The sequence below is a fragment of the Apodemus sylvaticus genome, chromosome 7, assembly GCF_947179515.1.
Source record: "Apodemus sylvaticus chromosome 7, mApoSyl1.1, whole genome shotgun sequence".
Lineage (NCBI taxonomy): Eukaryota > Metazoa > Chordata > Mammalia > Rodentia > Muridae > Apodemus > Apodemus sylvaticus.
The window spans coordinates 53,882,038-53,904,385 of record NC_067478.1 but is presented as its reverse complement, the minus strand read 5'-3'; the positions used below and the strand labels follow the sequence as shown (position 1 = coordinate 53,904,385).

Below are 22,348 nucleotides of genomic sequence, written 5' to 3'. Positions count from 1 at the left end.
GTTTGTTTTTTTAAAGGAGGATGACAGTCACCTGAAGGTGTTCTGTGGACTCTTAGGCCTGGAGACCAGCAAAGTGGCTCAGTGGCTATGCCACAGAAAAATCGTGACCTCCTCAGAAACTGTGGTAAAGCCCATGACCAGGCCTCAGGCCGTCAACGCCAGGGATGCGCTGGCCAAAAAGATCTATGCTCACCTGTTCGACTTCATCATAGAGCAAATCAACCTGGCATTGCAGTTCTCAGGCAAGCAGCACACTTTTATTGGTGTTTTGGACATTTATGGGTAAGATGCTCTTCTGCATGCCTGCCTTTCCTCCTTTAAATGTCAAATGCCCTGTTAGTTTTAAGCCGCACCCTTCCTCTTGTCTCGCTTGTTTTGAAGATGATTTTCTTGTTGTTGTTGCATATAGAGATGTTAAATATAGCTCCTGGGTCATGGTGTCCTTTCTGCAGAGAGTGCATTGAATAAATGACACACTAGGGCTATGGAGATTTCTTTGCTGCCAAGATGTCTGCTCTACAAACATAAGTTTGGACCCCGACACTCATGTAAAAAGCCAGGCACAGCAAGGCACAGGGAGACAGAGGAAGGCCAGCATAGCTGACCTGTTGGGCTCTAGGTTCAACTAAAGATGCTGTCTCAGAAAGTTAGGCTGAGGGCTGGAGATAAGGCTCAGCAGTTAAGAGCACTGGCTGCTCTTCTGAAGGTCCTGAGTTCAAATCCAAGCAACCACATGGTGGCTCACAACCATCCATAATGAGATCTGATGCCCTCTGGTGTGTCTGAAGACAGCTACAGTGTACTTACATATAATAATAAATAAATCTTTGGGCCAGATCGAGCAAAGGTCCTGAGTTTAATTCCCAGCAACCACCTGATGGCTCACAACCATCTGTACAGCTACAGTGTACTCATATACATACAAAAATAAATAAATAAATCTCTTAAAAAATAAAAGAGGCTGAGAGCAATAGTGGAAGATACCCAACCTCGACCCCTGCCTTCCATGTACATATATGTATGATCACATACATACACATACAGCAGCACACGTATACAATAAATGCTAATATACAAAGGGCCAGCAAACCTCACTGGGTGACGGGTCCTGTAGTAAGTGGCTTCTTGGTCTTCAAGCCACCCAGAAGCACCCCCACGTTAGAGAGGTAACAACCAAAGCTTGGAAGAATTAAGCTGTTCACAGCTGGTCCTTTGGCAGGGGGATGTGGTCCACTTCCATCCCCACAGACCCCTGAGGTACCGAGCCCTGTAATACCCTCCTGTTTCCCAGGGCAAGTGCCAGTTAAGGCTGGTTGGCATCCTCCCAGTCTCCTGCCCTCACACACCTGCATTCCTGTTCTTTCCTGAGAGATAAGGGCTCGGTTCACCCCACCCCTTCTTCAAACAGGGCAAAGCCTGGGCCACTTTGGAGTTTGGTCTCATCTTTTGCTCTGCCCTGTCCTGCTTTTCTGATTCCCGGTCCAGCTCCTGTTGAAGGTGCTTGCCAAAGGCAGGCTGGAAGCTGGTGTGGAGGTGACTCCAGGGGCCTTTCTGGTTGTCAGAACCTCCCCCCTCCTGTCCCTGTTCCTGCCACTCTCCTAGGACCACACCTGGCTTCTCAGCACCAGACTGGGAAGATTGTCCCAGGAAAGGCTGGATGCTTTCCATCAATTAGGGACTCTTTCACACACAAAGGGAGGGGACCGAGGGAGGGACAGTCCTTTAACTTTTCACCCAGGTAGAGAGCCAGCTGTTCCAATACATGTTCCAGGTATTGAGGGAAGATACTGAAGGGAGTGACTGTTTAATATAGATTTTAAGTGATTATTCATGGCTTGCAAGAAAACATATCAATAGTTTGTAAATACTAATAAAGGGATGGGTTAGGCTAGTAAATTATTTACCTTATCTTATCCCAAGAAATAATTTGAGTAACCAGTAAAATATTGAATAAAATTGGGGGGAAAAAGTATAGCCTGGTTCTAAAAAAAAAAATCTTACATTGAGGTGGGAAGTGTTTGCTGTATTTTCTGTAACTTGCCTTTAAAAATAATGGACTTTTAAGCTTAGTAATGTGTTCCTTCATATTTTTAATGATTTATTTTTATAAATATGTGTATGTATGTGTGTACATGTAAGTTTGTGCCTGTGTGCATGCAGTGCCCATATCGTCCAACAGAGGGCGTCATATCCTGGCACTGGAGTTACAGGCAATTGTGAGCCACTCAGCGTGGGTTCTGGGAACTAAACTCTGCCCCTCTGCATGAACAGTACGTGCTGCTAACTGCAGAGCCACTTGTTTACAGTTTTACCTAACAAATAAGTACTTGTTAGGCACTGTGTGATGAAAGGTCCTTGCCTTGTAGGACTTCATATTACTGGTGAAGGAGGCAAAGAAGTCAGGGTGACTACTATGAAAGAAATATTGTATGTACATGGGTGTGCGCGCGCGCACACACACACACACACAAGGAGTTGGCATACACTCTAGTAAAGTGCACGCTGTGGTCTCCTCTTGAGAATCAGCTAATGTGAAATCCTGGCCTAGGTTCGTGGTGACCACAGCTGGCAAGAGCTAAGGGAGGCTGTTCCTGAAGACAGGCCTGTGTGTCACAGGCCCCAAGGGGCTCACTGCTGTGCAATAACTAGCCAGTCCCCCATCTTTGTATTCTGCCTGACTGCTCCAGGCTCTGGAGTTTACAAGTCACCTGGGGAACCCTAGAGACAGCTATTAAGGCCTGAAGACAAGGCCGGGTTGTGTGTGGCTTCCTGCTGGGCTGAGGTTTTAAATGGCCTTAGAGTTTTGTTCCAGGAACTCTGAAAGCCAGCCTGGGGAAGGCAGCATGGTCCTGTCTGCTCCCTGGATGGTCAGGGAAAGAGGAGAGAAGTGTTCTCCCTTTAAAAGCTCAAGCACCTACCCATCAGGCTCAGTGCTGTGCCCTAAGAGATGGAGCCAACCTCTCAGTCATCTTCCATTCTGTAGAGGGAGAACAGTAATGCTGACATCCGTGTTACAAGGAATAATCAATATGCCACTTGCATCAGGTCTGCTCTAATGCCTGGCTTATAGAAGGGGAATTGTGTAGTCAGATTCATTTCAAGGGGCAACCCGTGGGGAAAGGATAGTTTGTCACCTGCCTGCCAGCTGAGAGGGAACCAGCAAGCAGTTCTGAAGTAGTTTAAACTTGCTGAAAACATAGCACACCTCTTAAGCTATGTAATTGTTAAACACACACACACCACATACACACACACATACATACCACACACACCACACCACACACACACACACCACACACCACACACCACATACACACACACACCACACACACACACCACACACACACACCACATATACACACACACACATACACACACACCACACACACACCACATATACATACACCATACATACACACACACATACACACACACCACACACACACACACATACATACACACCACACATACACACACACACCACACACCACACATACACACATACATCCTACATATACACACACACACACCCTACACATACACACCACACTACACCTCTCTCTCTCTCTCTCTCTCTCTCTCACACACACACACACACACACACACACACACACACACTTAGCTATAATGAACATCTAGATCCTGGGCTTGCTTTCATTTTAATTTGTTCAACTGTGTTTCAGTTTTGAGACCTTCGATGTAAACAGCTTTGAACAGTTCTGCATCAATTACGCTAATGAAAAGCTGCAGCAGCAGTTTAACCTGGTAGGTGACTCTTTGTCCTCCGGGGCTGATGCTCTGCCCTCTGCATGCATGGGAAGAGGCACAGTCCTTTTCTGGTTCCTCATTCAAATCCAAACAGGCATGGGTTGACAGATTAAAAAGCTTTCCAGTTAGAGCCATACTTTGAGTTGCTGTGCCACTTTGTGGCTGTATCTTGAAACTGCACCACCATCTTTGACTTCCTTTTTGGGACATCTTGTGGTGCTTTCCTCCCCGGCTGTCACCTGTTTCCTCCATCCTCCAGGAGGAGCCTGAACCAGGTCCCGGGGAAGCCTCCGTGAAACCCTCTGTGAAACCCTGGATTCTAGCATAGGCTTCACACGCTGCCCACATAGCTGACATCCTCTGTGGCTACCCTGCCCTGGTTAGGCTGATCCAGGCTAAGGAGGCTGCTTTTGTCCCCAGAGAGCAGCAGTGGCCCACAGCCACTGGGACTCATGGAGCTGTGCTTGTGGTGACACTTGTTGGACTAGGCCTGACATACTAGAAGTGGACAATCCTCTCAGGATAGTGTCGGGGTGACAGCCAGACCCACAGGAGACAGGCTCTGTCCTGAGGAGGGGCAGGCCAGTGTTCCAGGGTCTTCCTGATCATAGATCAGACCTTCACCTGCATCTTCCAGGCGTGCAGCAAGCCCTTCCCGTCTCTCTTTGATGTTGTCTAATGTCCACCTTATCTCTGGGATCCCCCAGCACGTCTTTAAACTCGAGCAAGAGGAATACATGAAGGAGGACATCCCTTGGACTCTGATAGACTTCTATGACAATCAACCTGTTATTGACCTGATCGAAGCAAAAATGGGCATTTTGGAGTTGCTGGATGAAGAATGCTTGGTAACTGTCAGAATGACTGGCTTCTTTTTCAGCACTGGAGTAGCTACAGATGCAAAGCCAGGTGTCTTACTCATTTGGTTGGATATTAAATCTGAGACACTGATGTAGACCCTGAACCCTGGAAGGGGGCCTGGGACCCTCCCACCTTAGCAGACTTATGTACCACCCTTGGGTACGAATGAAAAAAATGAGGACATGATACTCCTGCAGAGGGGAAGTTTATTGTATGTGAATGAATAACAGGGAAAAAAGGAACCTGACTGCTCCTGTGTTTGGTAGGGGGAGAAAATTTATTATAGATATACGTGAGAGCACAGACAGAGGCAAGGATATCTGGGAGAGTCCTGAGTAGACCTGACCCTGAGTTGGGCCATGTGAGGAGGGGAGAGGGGAGAGGAGAGAGCAGGGAACCAGGTACTGCAAGCCAGAAGGCCCCAAAGGTACAAAGAGAGCAGGTAACCAAAATGGTTAGATTATATAGAGAAGGGCTACCCGGCCTCCTGGAGGACAGGGTCTGCCATCCAGGAGGGCCAGGAAACAGGTAGGGACTGTATCGGGAACCGCAGGTCCCCTTTGATGCATAAAATAGGCAGCCCAGCTGTTTGTCCTGGATTTGAAATGTTAACAGGAGATGTGAGGGAAAGAACAACTAGAGGCATCTGGAAGGGTCAGGGCTGAACTGGGACGTGGGAGGAGAGATGGAGCAAGAGAGGAAAAGAAGGAGGGAGAGGTGCAGAGAGGAGTCGAGGACTGAGAGACCAAGAGGCCGTGTAGCCAAAAGGGCTGGTCATACAGGAAAGAACAGCTGGGCGAAGGCAGTGTAGTTCAGGAGCTGGGGAGGTGGAGGGTATGGGGTGGGGTATGCCAGCCAGGATGACCCTGCAATAGGTAGGAGCGAGTGGGAACTGGGGGACATTGATGGCCAGAGTCCACTTGGAAATGTCAATCAGGCACCTCGGTTAGCCATTTGCCCTGACCACGTCACCCTATCTTTGAGGCCAGCACGCAGACAGCTGTGTGGGGCGTACAGTGAATGGCTCCACCTGTGTTTAGTGTGAGTCACCGGAGGGGCAGGGAATGTCAACACCATGTGATTCCTGATTCTGGAGAGCCCCTAGGAGTTTGGCTAAGTTTTCCCTTTGGGAGGAGTCACTTAAAGCTGGGTCAACCCAGCAGGGTGTCCCAACAACAAATAATCTCCCTGTTGAGTATGAATGGGCTTGAAAGGTAGCTTCCGGACACTTGAGCAGTCACCTCCAATCCCCACATACACACCAAAGATTTATTTGCTTAAAAATAATGATACAATATAGCAGGTCCAAAAGAAACCAGACAACAGCTAACCAAGGCATCTGTTAGCATATCAAAGTGCATGCAGGCCTCCTACTCTCAGCTCTCCTCACCCCACCCCCCTGTCCTAACCTGATTCAGCTCCTGGGCTTCCTGTCCCCAGCTTCTCAATCCATTTCAGCTGTGCGCTCTCCTAGCCCTCTCTCTTGGTTCTCTCTTCTCTTTCCCTCTTATTCTCCTCTCTCTCAATCTCTCTCTCTCTCTCTGTCTGTCTGTCTCTGTCTCTGTCTCTCTCTGTGTGTCTCTGTCTCTTTCTCTCTCTCTCTCTCTTTCTCTCTCTCTCTCTCTTTCTCTCTCTCTCTCTCTCTCTCTCTCTTTCTCTCTCTCTCTCTCTCTCTCTCTCTCTTGGCCCGCTTCAGTCTGCTGGCCATATTCTGTCTACTACTTTCTCTCTCTGCTCCGGACTCTTCCAGATGCCTCTGGCTACACTCTTATCTTGAATCTACAATAAAAACCTTCCCCTCAACCATATTTTGGAGCAAATAATGTTCTCATTTCTTATACACAAGAAAATTACCACTTCTCTGTGGTTTCTTCCTGGGATTCTTGGTCCCACAGTTCCTCCTGACCGCCTTTTCTAGCCTCACCTACGCACCAGCTCTTGAAGACACCAAGCCAGTGTTCTTGAATGTTCTAGAGCTAGGAGTATGGAGGCTAAGGTAGACTTCAAGCATTCATAAGTTCTGAAGGTGACCTGGAAGTCACTGAGCCGCAATGGAGTATGGGATTCGCTCTGTTTGGGTTGAATTTAATTAGTGGTGTTTAAATGCCAGCATTAAAAACAGGTTTTTCAAGGAGCTTAGCTGGAGGAAGTATGACCTTGGTTATGGGAGGCAGAAAAACCAAATAAAATCTATTTTCCCTGTGATGGGGGTAGGGAAGGACACACACCTGGTGTTGTCCTTCCCATTCTACTGGGAGTGGAGTCAGGCTCCCATCCGTCCCTCTTTCCTTGAACTCTGAAGCATCTGTGAGAAGAATAAGATACTGCCGGTTCTGCTTTACGCAAGTCTTCATTCTCACGTCACGGGGTAGCCACTTCCCTTTAGAAAACTTTTGTCTTCTAAAGGGCCACTGGTATAGCCATTTAACTACTGTGATAAATACCTCAGATATTTGTTCGTAATAAACTATGCATAAAGATTAATAAGGCCAAAGATACAGGAATGTTTAGGATTGCTTAGAGCAGCGGGTCTGACCCTGTGGGTTGTGACCCTCCGGGGAAAGCTGAACAACCCTTTCACAGAGTTGCCTAAGGCCATTGGAAAACACAAATATTTACATTACAGTTCATAGCAACAGCAAAATTATAGTTTTAAAGTAGCAACAAAATAATTTTATGATGGGGGGGTCACCCAACATGAATAACTGTATTAAAGGGTCCACACAGTTGGAAGGTTGAGAACCACTGGCCTAGAGGAAAAAGGTCCTCTGACTTACAGTGGCTCCCTCAGGAAGCGATGACCTTGGTGCCCCCAAATCAGCTTCTTTCCTCTCCTAGCCATCTCTCATCTCGCTTCCGCACTTGAGATCTTCCTTACCTTCTCTTCCAGTTGCCTCATGGGACTGATGAAAACTGGCTTCAAAAGCTATATAACAACTTTGTCAACAAGAACTCTTTATTCGAGAAGCCTAGAATGTCCAACTCATCCTTCATCATCCAGCACTTTGCTGACAAGGTACAGAGACGTCTTGACCAATGTGCCACACCCAGGACAGAACAGGTCTGGTGTGGTTGGATTCAAGTCCCACTGCAGGGAGCTGGGGAGATGACAGCTCAGTAAACAAGCATGAAGACCCAAGTTCAATCCCCAGATCCCTTTGTAAGACAAACCGGGCATGGCAACACACATCTGTAATCCATTAGAGGAAGGTGTTTTATTGTAGGTAAGAGAGAAAAATATCCGGAGTCCAGAACAGAGAAAAAAGCAGACTGGGCATGCTCAGGGCTAACAGAGAGAAGGGAGAAGAACAGGAAGGAATAGAGGATAGATAGCAAGAAAATAGCAAGAGAGGGAGTCTGGCGAGATAGCAAGACAGCAAGAGCAGGAACAGAAGAAAAGAGCGGGTTATTAGGATAAGTGTCTGGGGCAGAGAAGCTTGTGACCTGGAGCAGGCCTGGGGGCTTGTGTCCGAAGCCAGCTCCAACACGACAGGTAAACTGAGGCAATTGATCTCTCAGCAGCCTTTTCTCTGAGGGAACAATACTTGACTCAAAAGTTCCTGAGGAATACTGGCTTATATCTAAACACCAGAAATCCTTCTATAGTCCAGATTGAGTTCACTATGGATATGCATACTGCCTGAGACCTCACAACACACACACACACACACACACACACACACACACACACACACACAGGGTGGGAGGGGTGGCTTGGTGGTAGAATACATGCTTAGTGCATGTAAAGTCCAGGGATTGATCCCATATACTACAAAGAAAAGAAGGGGAGAGAAGAAAGGGGCTTGTCCCTGATGCTTCGCGCTCTGGCCTTGGGGTAACGGGCCTCTCTCTGCACAGGTGGAGTACGAGTGTGAAGGCTTCCTGGAGAAGAACAGAGACACTGTCTATGACATGCTGGTTGAAATCCTCAGAGCAAGCAAGGTTGGCAGGGCCCCGGGGGCACAGGCTGCTGCGCACTGTGTAACTCACACAAGAAAGGGTAGAGCCGGAGAGAGAGGAGCTCCTGGCTACCAGCAGCCCCTCCTCAGGGGTTTGTTATTTCCTTCTTTTTCCCAGTGGGATAAAATTCCAGCCTATCCATGCACCACATTTTATTTGCTTTAGAACTGAGGGTAAAGTCCGTTTTAGCATCTGGAAGGCTTGTCAGTTGTCTACATGCAGGGGACAGAGAAAGGGGACAGCTGACAGAGCTGGCAGGAAAAGCACACATCACATTTGACTCCTTCACTGACTCACGGGAATGTAGGACTCGCTAGGGGTCAGGTTGTAGAGTCCCTCGCTTCTGGGGACACAGCAGTCACCATGCCTGACGAACAAGTCTTCCCAGGGGCACCCAAATTCTAGCAAAGGCGTGTCCCTTCGCATGTACACAAGCAGTGTGAGGTTCCCACGGCACTCAAAGAAATCCAAAAGGAAGGAGCTGGGGAGACGGCAGAGAGTGAACGTCTGTCTCACGAACATGAGAGCTTAAGTTGATCCTCAGCACCCCTGTCAAAACACAAACCAAACCAAACAAACCACCTGCCTGTAGTCCCAGCTCTGAGAAGGCAGAGGCAGGCAGATCTCCGGAGCTTGCCCACCAGCCTGAGTAGCCCAGTTGCAAAGTCCCAGAGGGTCAGTGAGAGATCGCATCTCAAAATATAAGGCAAGGAATGACTGAAGACACACCCAGTGTTAACACACACACACACACATGCACACACGCTCACACGTGCACACACATGCACACGCATGTATGCACACATGCATACTCTTGGGCATGCCCATGCCCACACACTTGCACATACATACAAAAAGAAAGAAAATCAAACCAAGTATAAGGAGTGTGGCCTTGGGCATCAGGTTCTAGAACCCACCGCATGGTGTGGTGAACACTATCTCCAAATGAACACCTTGTGGCCATTTTCCTCCCCCACTTTAAACCTTTCCTGATAAAACTTTAAGAAGGTATTTCATAAATAGACCTTCATTTTATAATCGTTTAGTCTACATTTATTTCCTTCTCTCAGAAAATCCAGTCCCCTGCTTTAAGTGCCCAGACCCTTTGACAGTTCCCTAAAGGAGCCCAGGCAGTAGCCCTGATGGTATAAACAAGTACCACACCCAGCAAGGTGGCTCACAGAGGAGCATTCAGTGTTGAAACAGGGCAGTCACATCTTTCACATCTTCTGGCAGAATTAGGAGACTTCCCTTGCTGATGGCAGTCCCACACTTACCCCAGGGTCCTGTCTAGAAGATGTCTTACAGACTGGGTCTGACTCCTGAGCTGACAGGTGTGGACTCCAGACTCAGTCATGCCCAGGGCACAGGGCAATGCACAGGGCCCTGCTTTGGAGGCCGTTGCCCACTTTAAAAGAATGAAGAGCAGCAGAAGACAAGACCCTTGACACAACTGATGAACAGCAGAGTACGGATCCCCCAAAAGAGGAGCGGATAAAGAAGAGAGAGCAGAGGCAGGACTAAGGCCAGCATGGTGTATATTCACAACTAGGTGTAGGCCAGCCTGGGCTATACAGTGAGACCCTGCCTCAAAAACCAAAAGGGTCTGAGAAGCTAGCTCAGTCAGTAAGTACTTGCTGTTCAATAAAGAGAGCTTGAATCTGAGTCCCAGAACCCAAGTAAAAAAGCCAGGCTCAGTGGTACACACTGGTAACTCCAGCAAGGGAGGAGGCAGAAGCAGGGGTTTTCTGGTCTTTCTGTACTCTGATGTGGGTAATCTCCAGCTCTCTGTGAGAGGCCCTGTCTCGAAAACAAGGTAGACAGTGTTCTTTTTTTTTTTTAATTGGGTATTTTATTTATTTATCTTTCAAATGTTATCCCCTTTCCTGGTTTCCCCACTGGGGCATCCAGACTTCACAGGACCAAGGCCTTCTCCTCCCACTGATGCCTGACAAGGCCATCCTCTGCTACATATGCGGCTGGAGCCATGAGTCCCTCCATGTGTGCTCTTTGGTTGGTGGTTTAGTCCCTGGGAGTTCATAGACAGTGTTCTTAAGGAGCAACACCTAAGATTGTCCTTTGGCTTCTATATGCATGTGAACACATGTGCACATGCACTTTCACACACATGAACATACACACTATACACGAAAACATCCACATATACACATAGATACACATTCAACATTGTGAACAGGCCGTGGTCAGATGACACTCCAAAGGCCTTGATTTATAAGTAGGGCTTGGATCTGCAGAGAGGAGTGGTTGGGCTGTGAAGAGAGTCTAGCTGAGCCAAAGGGCCCAGTAGGTTCAGGAGATGTCTCTTCTCTTCTGCCAGCTGGAGCAGTGCATGCATATAGGACACTTGGCACAGCTGTCCTTTCTCCCTGAGTCCCAGGAAGCCATGGGCATCACCATCCAGGAGGCCCTCGCTATATAATGGAGTTCTGGTTGTGGAGGTGGCTCGGGCCAACACCCTGGGCCCTCTCATTGAGACAGCCGTCATGATTGTGCATTTGGTCTGTCTGGTGGGGATACTAAAACCCTCTCCGTTCCCTTCCAGTTTCATCTCTGTGCTGCCTTTTTTCAAGAAAGCCCTGTTCCGTCTTCTCCCTTTGGGGCCATGATCACAGTTAAATCTGCAAGGCAGACCATCAAGCCAAACACCAAGCACTTCCGGACCACAGTTGGGAACAAGGTATACAGGAGCAAGGTGGGGGTGGGGGTGGGTGCCGGTAAGGCCAGGCTCTGGGGAACCAGATGACCGTGGGACCCACAGCCCAGGCCTGGCTTCAGACAACAGGCCTCTTGTCCAAATCATCCGTTATACTCCTAACTTCAATTTAGCACATCCCAGAGCCCCTCCCTACCTAGTCACATGGTATATTAGTTTCCTGCAGTTGTGGACCCCTGGTCAGGTAGGATCCACACACAGGTAGGTAAACCACAGTCACAGTACGAAGCCTGCCCTGACGGATGCTTGTGTGACGTTACCTCTTCTTTTAAAGAATTGTAAAGACTTTTCTCTATGTGTATAGGTGTGTGTGTATGTGTGAGGGTGGAGGGTACACAGGTACTCACAGAGGCCAGCAGAGGGTGTTGGATCCCCTGGAGCTAGAGTTATAGGCATCTGTGACCCACCCAATGTGGGTGCTGCGACCAAGGCTGAGGTCGCGACCAAGGTGCTGTGACCAAGGCTGAGGTAGAGCGCGAAGAGCTCTTAACAACGGAGCCGTCGCTCCAGCTTCAGAGTTACCTCTTCTTACCGATCATCTTGAGTTGCCATGCACTAAGCAATGCTGTTACAGAGTAACCTCTGACCTCTGGCCCCGCCTCCTAGTTCCGCAGCTCTCTGTATTCGCTCATGGAGACCCTCAATGCCACCACACCCCACTACGTCCGGTGCATCAAGCCAAATGATGAGAAAATGCCCTTTGAGTAAGTATCCCTGTGACAGAAAGGAAAGCCCTACAGAAGTGACTTCCTCCCGTGACCCAAGGAAGAAAGTTCTTGGGCTACTGGTTCCAGAGCAGAGGAGGCGGGGCAGCAGGCAGCCAGAGCAAGAAGCTAAGATCTCGCTCTCCAGTGCATGCAGGAAGCAGAGAGAGCAAACTGGAAATAGGCCAAGGCTATAAACTCTCAAAGCACTGCCCGCACCCCCCTAACATCCGCATTGTGTGCTCCCCCAGCCACGCTCCAGCCAGCTCCTAAAGGTCCCAAACCTTCCCAAACAGGTTCTAAGTCATGTCAGCATTTGGGAGGTAGAGGCAGGTGGATCTCTGAGTTTGAGACCAGCCTGGTCTACAGAGCGAGTTCTAGGATAGCCTGGGTTACATTGAGAAACCCTGTCTCAAAACAGACAAACAAACAAATAAAAACAAAACCAATAACAACAAAAGTCACAGCCTGTGGGAATCTTTTCTCATTCAAATCACTGAGATTTTGGAATTCTCTGAGATTTCCCATGAACTTTCCCCAGTGTCTGAGTTCTTTAATGATTCAGGCAGGGTTGCCTTTTACACATGAGCACTACTTCTCTGATTAGACCACCACGTCTCCAGGATTGAGCAAAGAGGCCGAGCTTTGCAAGCAAAGGTTAGACAACCAGGGCCCGGCCTCCCTCTGTGTATAAGGGGTCATGTGTGTCTGCAGGTGTGTGTCTGCGGGCTACCAACAGGTGTTAGACCTGTGCCCCAAACTACTGTAGTACTCTGTAAAAGGCATCTCTCCATTGGAGGGGGCTAGAATGTTACTGCCCTCACATCTTTTTACCTGGTTGGTTTGTATTTTCCCCCACAAAGCAGCCTTTCTCCCATCACCCCCCTCCTTAGACCTCCTGCCCCTACCTACCTACACCCCCAGCTTCTAGACTGTTTCACAGAGAGGCTATTCCAGAACATTCTGTCCGTGTGTCTGGTGCTCTGTATGTGTGTTGGGGTTGAAGGGACAACGGGGCTAAATCCTGTTGCCCCAGAGCCTGCATAGCTACAAGTCCCTAACACATTATAACATTGCTTTAAGGTTTGACTCCAAACGGGTTGTCCAGCAGCTGAGAGCCTGTGGTGTTTTAGAAACAATCCGAATCAGTGCCCAGAGCTACCCTTCCAGGTAGGTTGTTGTGAGTGAGGGCACAGGGAAGCCACCAAAGGGGACCACACCCATTGGTAGAAACTTTATTCAGAGGGAATCAAACTGGTGTGGTGTGTGTGTTTGGGAAAGCAATAAAACTGGTGTATGGTTGAGGTATCTGGAAGGTGAGTATAGACCAAATAAATAGCCCAGGGGCTAGTGTGGGGACTTTTAATTGGTGCAGACCTGGTCGAGTTAAACAGGAACTGGATGCCCTTTGTGAGAGGTCATTGCCTGTAGGGGGCAGACAAGGGGATGTAACAGCTTTTCCTGACAAACAGAAAGCTGCTTCACAAGATTTCTGAGAATTTCTGAGCTTACAGTCAGAGCCCAGCCTGAGCTGAGCCCAGGCTGACCTTTAGGACTCCATCAATGGCACTGCCTTTTGGGGTGTCCCCTTCGGACCTAACAGTTGTTGACAGTCCTCATTTAAGTGTTTGCTGAGAACAGAGGGTGTGGTGGCAATATTTTTCACATGCTTTGCATTTTGTAAGGTGCATTATCGTGGGAGAGGGACAGGTGAGAAATATCCCACCTTTCTTCACCGTGACAAAATCCCCAAGGAAACAAGGGAGATGCGCTATTTTGGCTTGCGGTGTCAGATGTTGTAGTCCATGGCCATTTGGCTCTGTGGCTTCTGGGCACAGCATCGTGACAAAGGGTACGTGTGGCCCACAGTGCCTCACCTCACTGAAGGCAGGAGGCAGTCAGCGGGATAAGAAGGGACCAAGGACAAAGCTACACAAAGGACAGTGAGCTACTGCCTCCAACTCAGCCCTATCTGCTTCTTGGCCCCCTACCCGCCATAGCATCAAATTCAGACTCCATCGTTGGGCTAATCCATTAGTTAGGCCAGAACACTCACGATTCAATCTCTTTCAAGAGTCTCACCTCTGAACACTGCACTGAGGACCTAGCCTTTCACATCTGAGTCTTTGGGAAATATGTAATGTCCAAACTGTGACACAAGTGCTGTGTGTATCCCAGAAGCCACCAGCACCCCACGCCCCTAGCCTCAGCTGCCACTGCTGATCCCAGCTGCCTTGTCAGGAGAGGAGCTGAGGAGGGTCAGAGGGATGGAGGATTGGTTAAATCGGTTCATAGAGAAGGTGGTCTTGGTGGAGGGGTACCAGAGCAGGCTCTACCATGTCCTCCGTGAGAGCAGCACAGTCTGCTGCATGAAGAGCCCCCTCGGATACGCCTGCCCAGTTCTCTCTGATTTTGCAGGTGGACGTACCTGGAGTTCTACAGTCGCTATGGCATCCTCATGACGCAGCAGGAGCTGTCCCTCACGGATAAGAAGGAAGTGTGCAAGGTGGTTTTGCACAGGCTCATCCAGGTTGGTTTTGCCTGCTGGGCTCTTTCCAGAAGTGTCCCTCCCAAACGAATCCCTTCGTGTGCTAGTGACACAGCGGCATCACGTCTCCCGTGGAAAGATCCCTTAGCAGCAGGCATCTCCTGTGGAGATCCAAACCCTGGATTCCACAGCCATCCTCCCAGGAGCCAATACCATCCTCCATGGGTCAGGGTCACAGGACGTGGTCAGCTGAGGTGGTAACCCAGAAAAGTGGTCATGTTGCTCTGCACGAATTGTGCTTGTCGCTGAGGTAATGAGTTAGGACAGAAAGGAGACGACAAGCTGTGACAGTCAAGACATGGGATAGGGGTGTGAAGATGGCAAGCTATGAAGGCCAGGCAATGGGATGGGGGCTTGAACCCAAAGCCAAGACAGAAAACATTACGTACCTTGAAGTAGAAGTTTCTAGATTGTGATTCTGTTTTTCTCTGCCTTGTGCATAATACCAATGATTTAAGAATTTTTTTGACTCTCTCAAATTGCAAAAACAAACAAACAAACAAAAGCTCTTTATTTTGTAGTTATGTTTTTCTTCTCTTCCAGGATTCTAACCAGTACCAGTTTGGTAGAACCAAAATTTTCTTCAGAGCAGGACAAGTGGCTTACTTAGAGAAACTCCGCTTGGATAAACTAAGACAAGATTGTATTGTGATTCAAAAGCACGTGCGGGGCTGGCTGCAGAGGAAAAAGTTCCTCCGGGAGAGACAGGCTGCCCTGACAATCCAGCAGTACTTCCGGGGTCAGCAGACAGTGAGGTATGTGGACCAGGAGGGTGGCACTAGGGTTACACCAACTACTTCCCAGGTCAACAAGCAGTGGGATATCCTGGACCCATGGAGAGCAGCTAGATCAGGGCTTTGGCTGCCGATGCACCCAAGAGGAGGAACAGCTGGGGACAAGGCCCCTTCTCTTGCTCCAAGGACACAGGTGTGAGTCAGAAGTGTCCTCCAGTGACCATGAACCTGGATATGTCCTGAGTGCCAGCTCTTCCCAGGCAGGACGACTTTTCTTTTTTCTACACTATAACATGGAGATTATTTCATGGTTATTTTACTTATGTTTCTTGGTTGTTTATAATCTCCTGCCTCATGGATTCCTCCTCCGTACATTCTGCAGAGACGAGCCTGTTTACTTCCTATACTTCAGGCAGACATTAACACATTTTTTCTGTGTGGACTCAGATAATAACTATTGGAGGCCTGAACAGGTCATGACCTCTGATTAACTTCCACCATTATAGCCTGACAGCCTGTTTTTCATAGCTATAAGAAAGGGCCTGAACAACAGCAACAACAAAACAGCTGGGCGGTGGTGGCGCACACCTTTAATCCTAGCACTTGGGAGGCAGAGGCAGGTGGATTTCTGAGTTCGAGGCCAGCCTGGTCTACAGAATGAGTTCCAGGACAGCCAGGGCTATACAGAGAAACCCTGCCTCAAAAAAACAAAAAAAGAAAATGCCAGCTCCAGATGTGCATCCTCCAACCCATCTTCCACAAATGGATGAATGAGCAAGTAGGGTTCCAGGGCACTGTCTCCTCATCACCGGCTCTGTGGACCTGTGCTGTGCGCCTGTGCACATGTGTGCACCTGCGTAACTGGCCCCAAGCAGACACCATGTAGGGGATCCCACATGGCGCCTCAGAGCCATGCTAAGGCCAGGATAAGCCCAAACAGGCCTGAAGTTGCATCAGGATGAACTATTTGATGGTAGAGATGTGAGAACCTGAGAAGCCCTGACCCCTGTCACTGAAAGGTGCCGTCCACTCTCTGGTTCTTGGTGAAGGCTGAGGCTCCCGCCACCCACTCACACTGCTGTCTCTTCACCCAAGGAAGGCCATCACTGCCACTGCTTTGAAGGAGGCCTGGGCAGCCATCATCCTCCAGAAGCACTGCCGAGGCTACCTGGTCCGTAACCTGTACCAGCTGATCCGAGTGGCCACCATCACCATCCAGGCACACACCAGGGGCTTCCTGGCCAGGAGGCGGTACCGGAAGGTACGGAGTGGACTTAGGCTGCTGGGAGGGGTTACTAAGTCTGGGAAGAAGGTTCAGTGGATCCTTGATGGAAGACTCGTGGTCTGCACTGTGCAAGTGCTCCCGGGCTGCCTCTCCCAGTGATGAAAGACCTGCAGAGAGAAGCAGGAGGTCTGGCTCACATTTCTCCTTCTCCTTCTCCAGTTGCTGCAGGAGCACAAGGCAGTGATCCTTCAGAAGTATGCGAGGGCATGGCTGGCCCGGCGCAGATTCCAGAACATCCGCAGGTTCGTGCTCAACATTCAGCTGACTTACAGGGTCCAGCGCTTGCAGAAGAAGCTGGAGGATCAGGTAGGCGTCCATATGCATCTGTGCGTGTGTGTGCATGCATGCGTGTGCGTATGTGTGCATATGCATGTATATGTACATGTGAGATGTGTATATGCTAGTGTGTGTGTATGTGCTCATACATGTAGGATCACTCTACTTTTTCTTTTTGAAGCAAGGACTATCAGTCAAACCCAGAGCTCACTCACATTGCTAGTAACTCCCACTAGCCAGCTTTCTCTAGGAATCCTCTGGCTCTACCTTCCAAGGCCAGAATTACAGCCATGCCACCATACCCACCTGGCACTTTTGTGGATTCTGGAAATCCAAAGCACTTGGGCTTTGGAGGCAGCCTTCTTCCCCCTGCCTTTGCCTGCCTTCTGTGAGTCTATCTCGACCTACTAAGTGCACCAGCCATGCTGTCAACGACCCGCCCCATGGTCACTGGAGCGACACAAGTTCCCTCTTAAGAAGTCCTTCGTTTTTTGTCTTTGTTTTTGTTTTCAAATAGTCATATCCTGGGCCCATGAATGAGGGTACTTATGATTTTTGAGAGAAACACAATTCAGCCTCAAGCATTAAAGTTGTAGAGTCCCAGGAGCAGACATGTGACATGTGACGAGTCACCAGCTCAGAAAGAACCCAATCTCACTCAGTTCTCTGTGAAGATGCTAATACATGTCACTTGTGGTACAGGTGACTATGATCTATAGACACCACCTTGGAGTGTGAGTGAAGGCAGCAGCTGCTTCCCTCTGAACTGACCTCTGACTGCCCAGTCTTTCTCTAGAGCAGAGAGAACCACGGACTGGTGGAGAAGTTGACCAGCCTGGCTGCTCAGCGGGTTGGCGACCAGGAAAAGGTTCAGAAGCTGGAAGCAGAGCTGGAAAAAGCAGCTGCCCACCGCCACAGCTATGAAGAGAGGGGCCGGAGATACAGGGACACGGTGGAGGAGGTTAGGAGTGTACCAGATTGGGGTGGTGGGGAGACCCACCCTGTCTCCTCAGAGTAGGCAAATGATGCCTGTGCTTCAATAAGGCAGGCAACTGACAAGAGAGCCCAGAGGACTGGCTCTGAGGAGAAGCACTCGCTCAAGGAAGGGGTCAGCTTCCCTCTTGTCTGCCTTTACAAGCTGACACAAGGCCCAAGGAGCACAGCTGGCTCCCTCTGTCAGTGTCCACCTGCATGGGCTCTGAAGGCCTCCTTTCCCTACCCTGTGACTTAGGATCTGGGGAAGATGTTTATCTCTGTGATCTAGTGAGAATTCTAGCGTCCTCAATGAATATCCTAACTTTGTTGCTGGCTGGTTGTACAGCTTGCCCGAGTCACTGACCCGCTAGAGAACTTTAGTTTTCTCGTGTTTAAAATAGAAATGACAAAAGGGGTACTGGAAAAAGATTTAAGGATAAAGTTTTCATGTGAAATCATTTAGCCAGTGTCCACCATGGGCCCCACACAGGCATTCTAACATTTTCTAACAGAGTTTCTTTTGTTACTGTGTGTTCTCCTGTGCCTTCCAAAGTCTTGAGGCTCCCATATCAGTAGCCATAAGTCCCCAGAGGGCTTCCCTATGGCCTCCCTACGACCTAGTGCACGGCGGTGCCCATACTACTGCTGGAGTCCTTGCTGGCTCTGCCAGTCGTGACACCCCCACCAAGGCGTCCATACTTCCAGCCCTGCAGGCTTATCAAGAGAGGCTGAAATAACAGACTGTGCCCTGCTGCCTCCTCCTCTGAGTCACGGCAGTCTCAAAATGTGAATCCACCGTGTGTTGTGAACTAAGACGTTAAGTACTAAACTACCCTGGGTACCCAGAACTCGAGAGAGCCTGAGACCTACATACCTTGGACTTGGTCTTCTCCCAGATGTCAGGTGTCAGTCATGTCAGTCATGGTGAGGACAGACGTCTGATTACAGGTCCCTGATTCTGTGACTGGTACAGGCTGTCGACACTGGCTGAGCCAAGCATGTGAGATTGAAGACCTCGGCACAGAGCTTGTCACCCAGGCCAGTGGCAGGGACTTCACCAAGGTCTCCTCATGTCCCTTCCCTTCCCTAGAGGCTGTCAAAGCTGCAGAAGCACAGCGCACAGCTGGAGTTGCAGAAAGAGCAAGCAGAGCAGCGGCTGCAAGAGAAGACCGAGGAGCTGAAAGGTAGCCGGCCGGCCGGCAGCGGGGTGGCTCCCTCAGCGCTGCGGCACATGGGGCCCGGTGTGCAGTTGGCACATCATGCATCGAGGGGATAAGTGTGCATGAAGGTGTGCACTTCACCCTGTCTGTGCCTCATAAGCAGCGGCCCTGAGGTCTTACCCAAGGAAGAGAGTATGGAGTGTATTGTATGTTTGTGTGTGCTGTGTTGTTCGTGTGTGTGTGTGTGTGTGTGTGTGTGTGTGTGTGTGTGTGAGTGGGTGAGAGGTTGATTGTGTATGAGAATGTATGTGTAAGAGTGTGTGAGTGTATGGGAATTTGTGTATGAGTAAGAGTGTGTCAGAGTGTGCATGAACCTTCATGAGTGTGTAAGTATGTGGAGATGGTTGTAGAAGTGTGTGTGTCTTTGAACATGAGTGTATGTAGTAGTATATGCGACTGTGTAAGAGTCTCATGAGTGCCCTGAGGGACCTTGCACACGCTCTGCCCAGCATGTGGACTAAAGGGACAGCAGGCCTGGGGTGCAGGGCTGAGCGGAGGAGCAACCCCAGCAGGTAGTCAGTGCCTCTAGGCCAGGTTAGGACAGGACTTCTGGGGTTCCTGACTGTGGCCCAGGCTTTGGAGCCCTCTGGAGTCAGTGAGGAGCAGAGATGTTAAGGAGGCACCTGGAACCTGAGTAGGGAGGACTCACCTCACTGAAATGCTTTTTATTACACCGCCCTTGGGTGGTTGCTTTGAGGGGGGGCAGGGTCTAACTTCTTTAAGTGAAATTTTCCATAACAATGTTTAAATTCTCAGAAATGTAGCTAGAAAACTGCCTGTTGGGTACCAGTGGCGTGTTTGGGTGGGTAATTTTAGTAGAGTTGTTGTTATCTCCGAAGCCCCTAACCTAACTTGTCTAGTTTATGAAGAATCGCATGTTCCCTCGCCTTGAGTCTCCACAGTAACAAGCCCTCCACGGTGGCTCTGAAGTGTGAGACACTTAAGACATTGTCTTGCAGATTTGTTTCCACGACTGTTCTCTGTCCACAGAAAAAATGGACACGCTCACCAGGCAGCTGCTGGATGATGTGCAGAAAGAAGAACAGCAGAGGCTGTAAGAAACGCCCGCCTCGCCACCGCGCCCGCTCAGCCGGCCCATCCCTTCCCTTTCTTTCTCCTTTTCTCTCTCTCCCTTCCCTCCCCTTCCCCTTCTCTCCCCCTTTCCTTCCTGTCCCTTGTCTTCCCCTCCCTTGCCTTGTCTTTTCCTTGTTTATGACATGATCCCAGGTATCACTGGCTAGCCTTGAACCTCCTACATAGCCAAGGATGTCCATGAACCTCTGATCCGCTGCCTCACTGTGCATTACCACTGCTGGTTTATGCACTGCTGGGAGTGGAGCCTAGGGCCTTGGGCTCACTAGGCAAGTCCTCCATCAACAGCGCTTCGTCGCCATCTGCGCTCTGCTCTTTCCTGGTTTGCTTCTCAGCTTTGAAGCTAATATAATCCAGGTCCTGGCAGGTAGGGTGTGGATATTCTTAAGAAGCAGGATTTTTAGGCTCTCAAGGACCCAGATCTACAGTGTACAGCCTCAAATGATGCCCATGCTCTGAACTGTCCGTACCGCTCCAGCAGATGGATCCTCACCAGTCCCCTGGCCGCGGGTTGGATCAGCCCCCTTCCGATCTCCGTTAGAAACCATCTGCTAATTCTCAGAGATTCCAGTCTGGGCTCCTTTTCTCAGAAGGAGTCCATGGTTTATAGATCTAAGTCAGAATGATGGGGGATGCGGAAGCCTGGGAATGATGGGGTACTGCTTCCCTCTGCAGTTGGCAGAAAACCATGGTCTAGGTAAACAGGCGGGTAAGGAGACTTCCAAAGACTGTGGAGCCAGTTACACAGGTTACCCTGAGCTCCCCTCTGTCCCGCCTGAGCGAGGCTGTGCAGGCCTGTGAAGTGAGCAAAACTCTGTCTGCCTAGGCCTCCTCACAACTCCATTTGGCCCCTGGTCATCTGTCCATGTGTGCTTGGCCCTGCACAGTCCTCAGAGGCACACACTACTAGCAGACCCAACAGGTTCAGGCTTCAGATCCAAGGTTTGTTGTGCCTCAGACTCCAGGTTTAGTTTTGGTTTTGGTTTTTACTGGCATCTTGAGAATACTGTAGTTGGTTTGGGGGGGGGGATAAAGATTAAAGGTTTATTAATATCTACCAAAAGAGATGAAACAGAAATCTTTGCAGAGTATGGGTCTCTTTCCCAAAGTCTCTTCCTTTGGGCTATTAGAGCAAATCAGTCCAGGCTCTGGGTCAGCATCCTTGCAGATGCCTCAGTTCCGACCAGACCCTGGAGAATAAGCAAAGTTTGTCTGTGTCATGTGTCTCTTTATAGTTGTCATCTAAGTTCATCATTACCTGTTCAATTCAGTGACCCTCTCACAAGGAATTCAGTTTCCATATACTTTGGGGCACCTGGCTTTTGCCGAAATATATTCTATCTAAAATTCTTAAAACAAGGAATGGAGAGATGGCTCAATAGTTAAGAGTGCTTGCTGAACGACCAGAGTTCAAATCCCAGCACTCCTGTAAGCTGGGTGTCCAACGACACCTGTGTCTCTAACTCACAGGGGTGTGATGCCCTCTTCTGGCCTCCATGTGTAAAGGTGCAAGCATCAGGGCAGACGCTGACACAGGCACCTGCTTTCACACATAGACACACACAGATAGATGGATGGATGGATGGGCGGACAGACAGACAGACGGATAACTTTTAAATTTCTTGGAAGGCAAGACCACTGGATATAGAAATGGTCCACTGCTTATGTTCCTTATCTGAAGCTTAGGGCCAGAAGGGTTTTGGTTTTAGTTTTCCATTTTTGGAGGCTTGGCATAGACATTACTGGGAGAGCACCCCTCCTCCCGCAGTCCCAAATCCTAAATATTTCAAGGATAGAAACCTTTCATTATCACACTGGTAGTGTAGTTTTGGATTTTAGCATTTTGATTTAGTTTGGTAGATTTGGGATGCTCCGCCTATATGTTTTAAGGACTAAATCAGACCCTTGTGGAGGGTCCTGAGAACTTAGAAGGGCCAGAACGTGACAGAACATGGCAGGTCTTTGCTGAGGGACGTACATTCCACCCAGGGAACAGTATGGAAGCCAGGTATGGCTTTGAGATCGCAACGCCCCAGCACTCAGTGTGACTTGAAGTCCAGCTTCTCTGGTCTGTGCTCTGTGATCCTCAGAGAGTTTCTGACACCAGGAGATCTAAGACATTGGCTTTAGACTAAGAGAACAGGAAACCGGCTATTGTGATGGCCACCTTGGGCCCTAACCCATCCCCTCC

The 22,348-nt window shown here is 49.3% G+C and overlaps 1 protein-coding gene across 1 annotated transcript in view; it reads left to right on the top strand.

Annotated features, from left to right (window-relative positions):
• The window catches only part of Myo5c (myosin VC), a 74,484-nt gene that overhangs the window by 27,992 nt on the left and 24,144 nt on the right, over positions 1–22,348 (top strand). Inside the window, exons 10-24 of the mRNA XM_052187788.1 lie at positions 17–282; positions 3,684–3,765; positions 4,476–4,616; positions 7,520–7,645; positions 8,488–8,571; positions 11,153–11,287; positions 11,930–12,027; positions 13,111–13,197; positions 14,446–14,557; positions 15,119–15,330; positions 16,405–16,570; positions 16,754–16,900; positions 17,667–17,831; positions 18,936–19,029; positions 20,056–20,119. Coding sequence (XP_052043748.1) covers positions 17–282; positions 3,684–3,765; positions 4,476–4,616; positions 7,520–7,645; positions 8,488–8,571; positions 11,153–11,287; positions 11,930–12,027; positions 13,111–13,197; positions 14,446–14,557; positions 15,119–15,330; positions 16,405–16,570; positions 16,754–16,900; positions 17,667–17,831; positions 18,936–19,029; positions 20,056–20,119 — 1,979 coding nt within the window. The remainder of the gene's footprint in view (positions 1–16; positions 283–3,683; positions 3,766–4,475; positions 4,617–7,519; positions 7,646–8,487; positions 8,572–11,152; positions 11,288–11,929; positions 12,028–13,110; positions 13,198–14,445; positions 14,558–15,118; positions 15,331–16,404; positions 16,571–16,753; positions 16,901–17,666; positions 17,832–18,935; positions 19,030–20,055; positions 20,120–22,348) is intronic.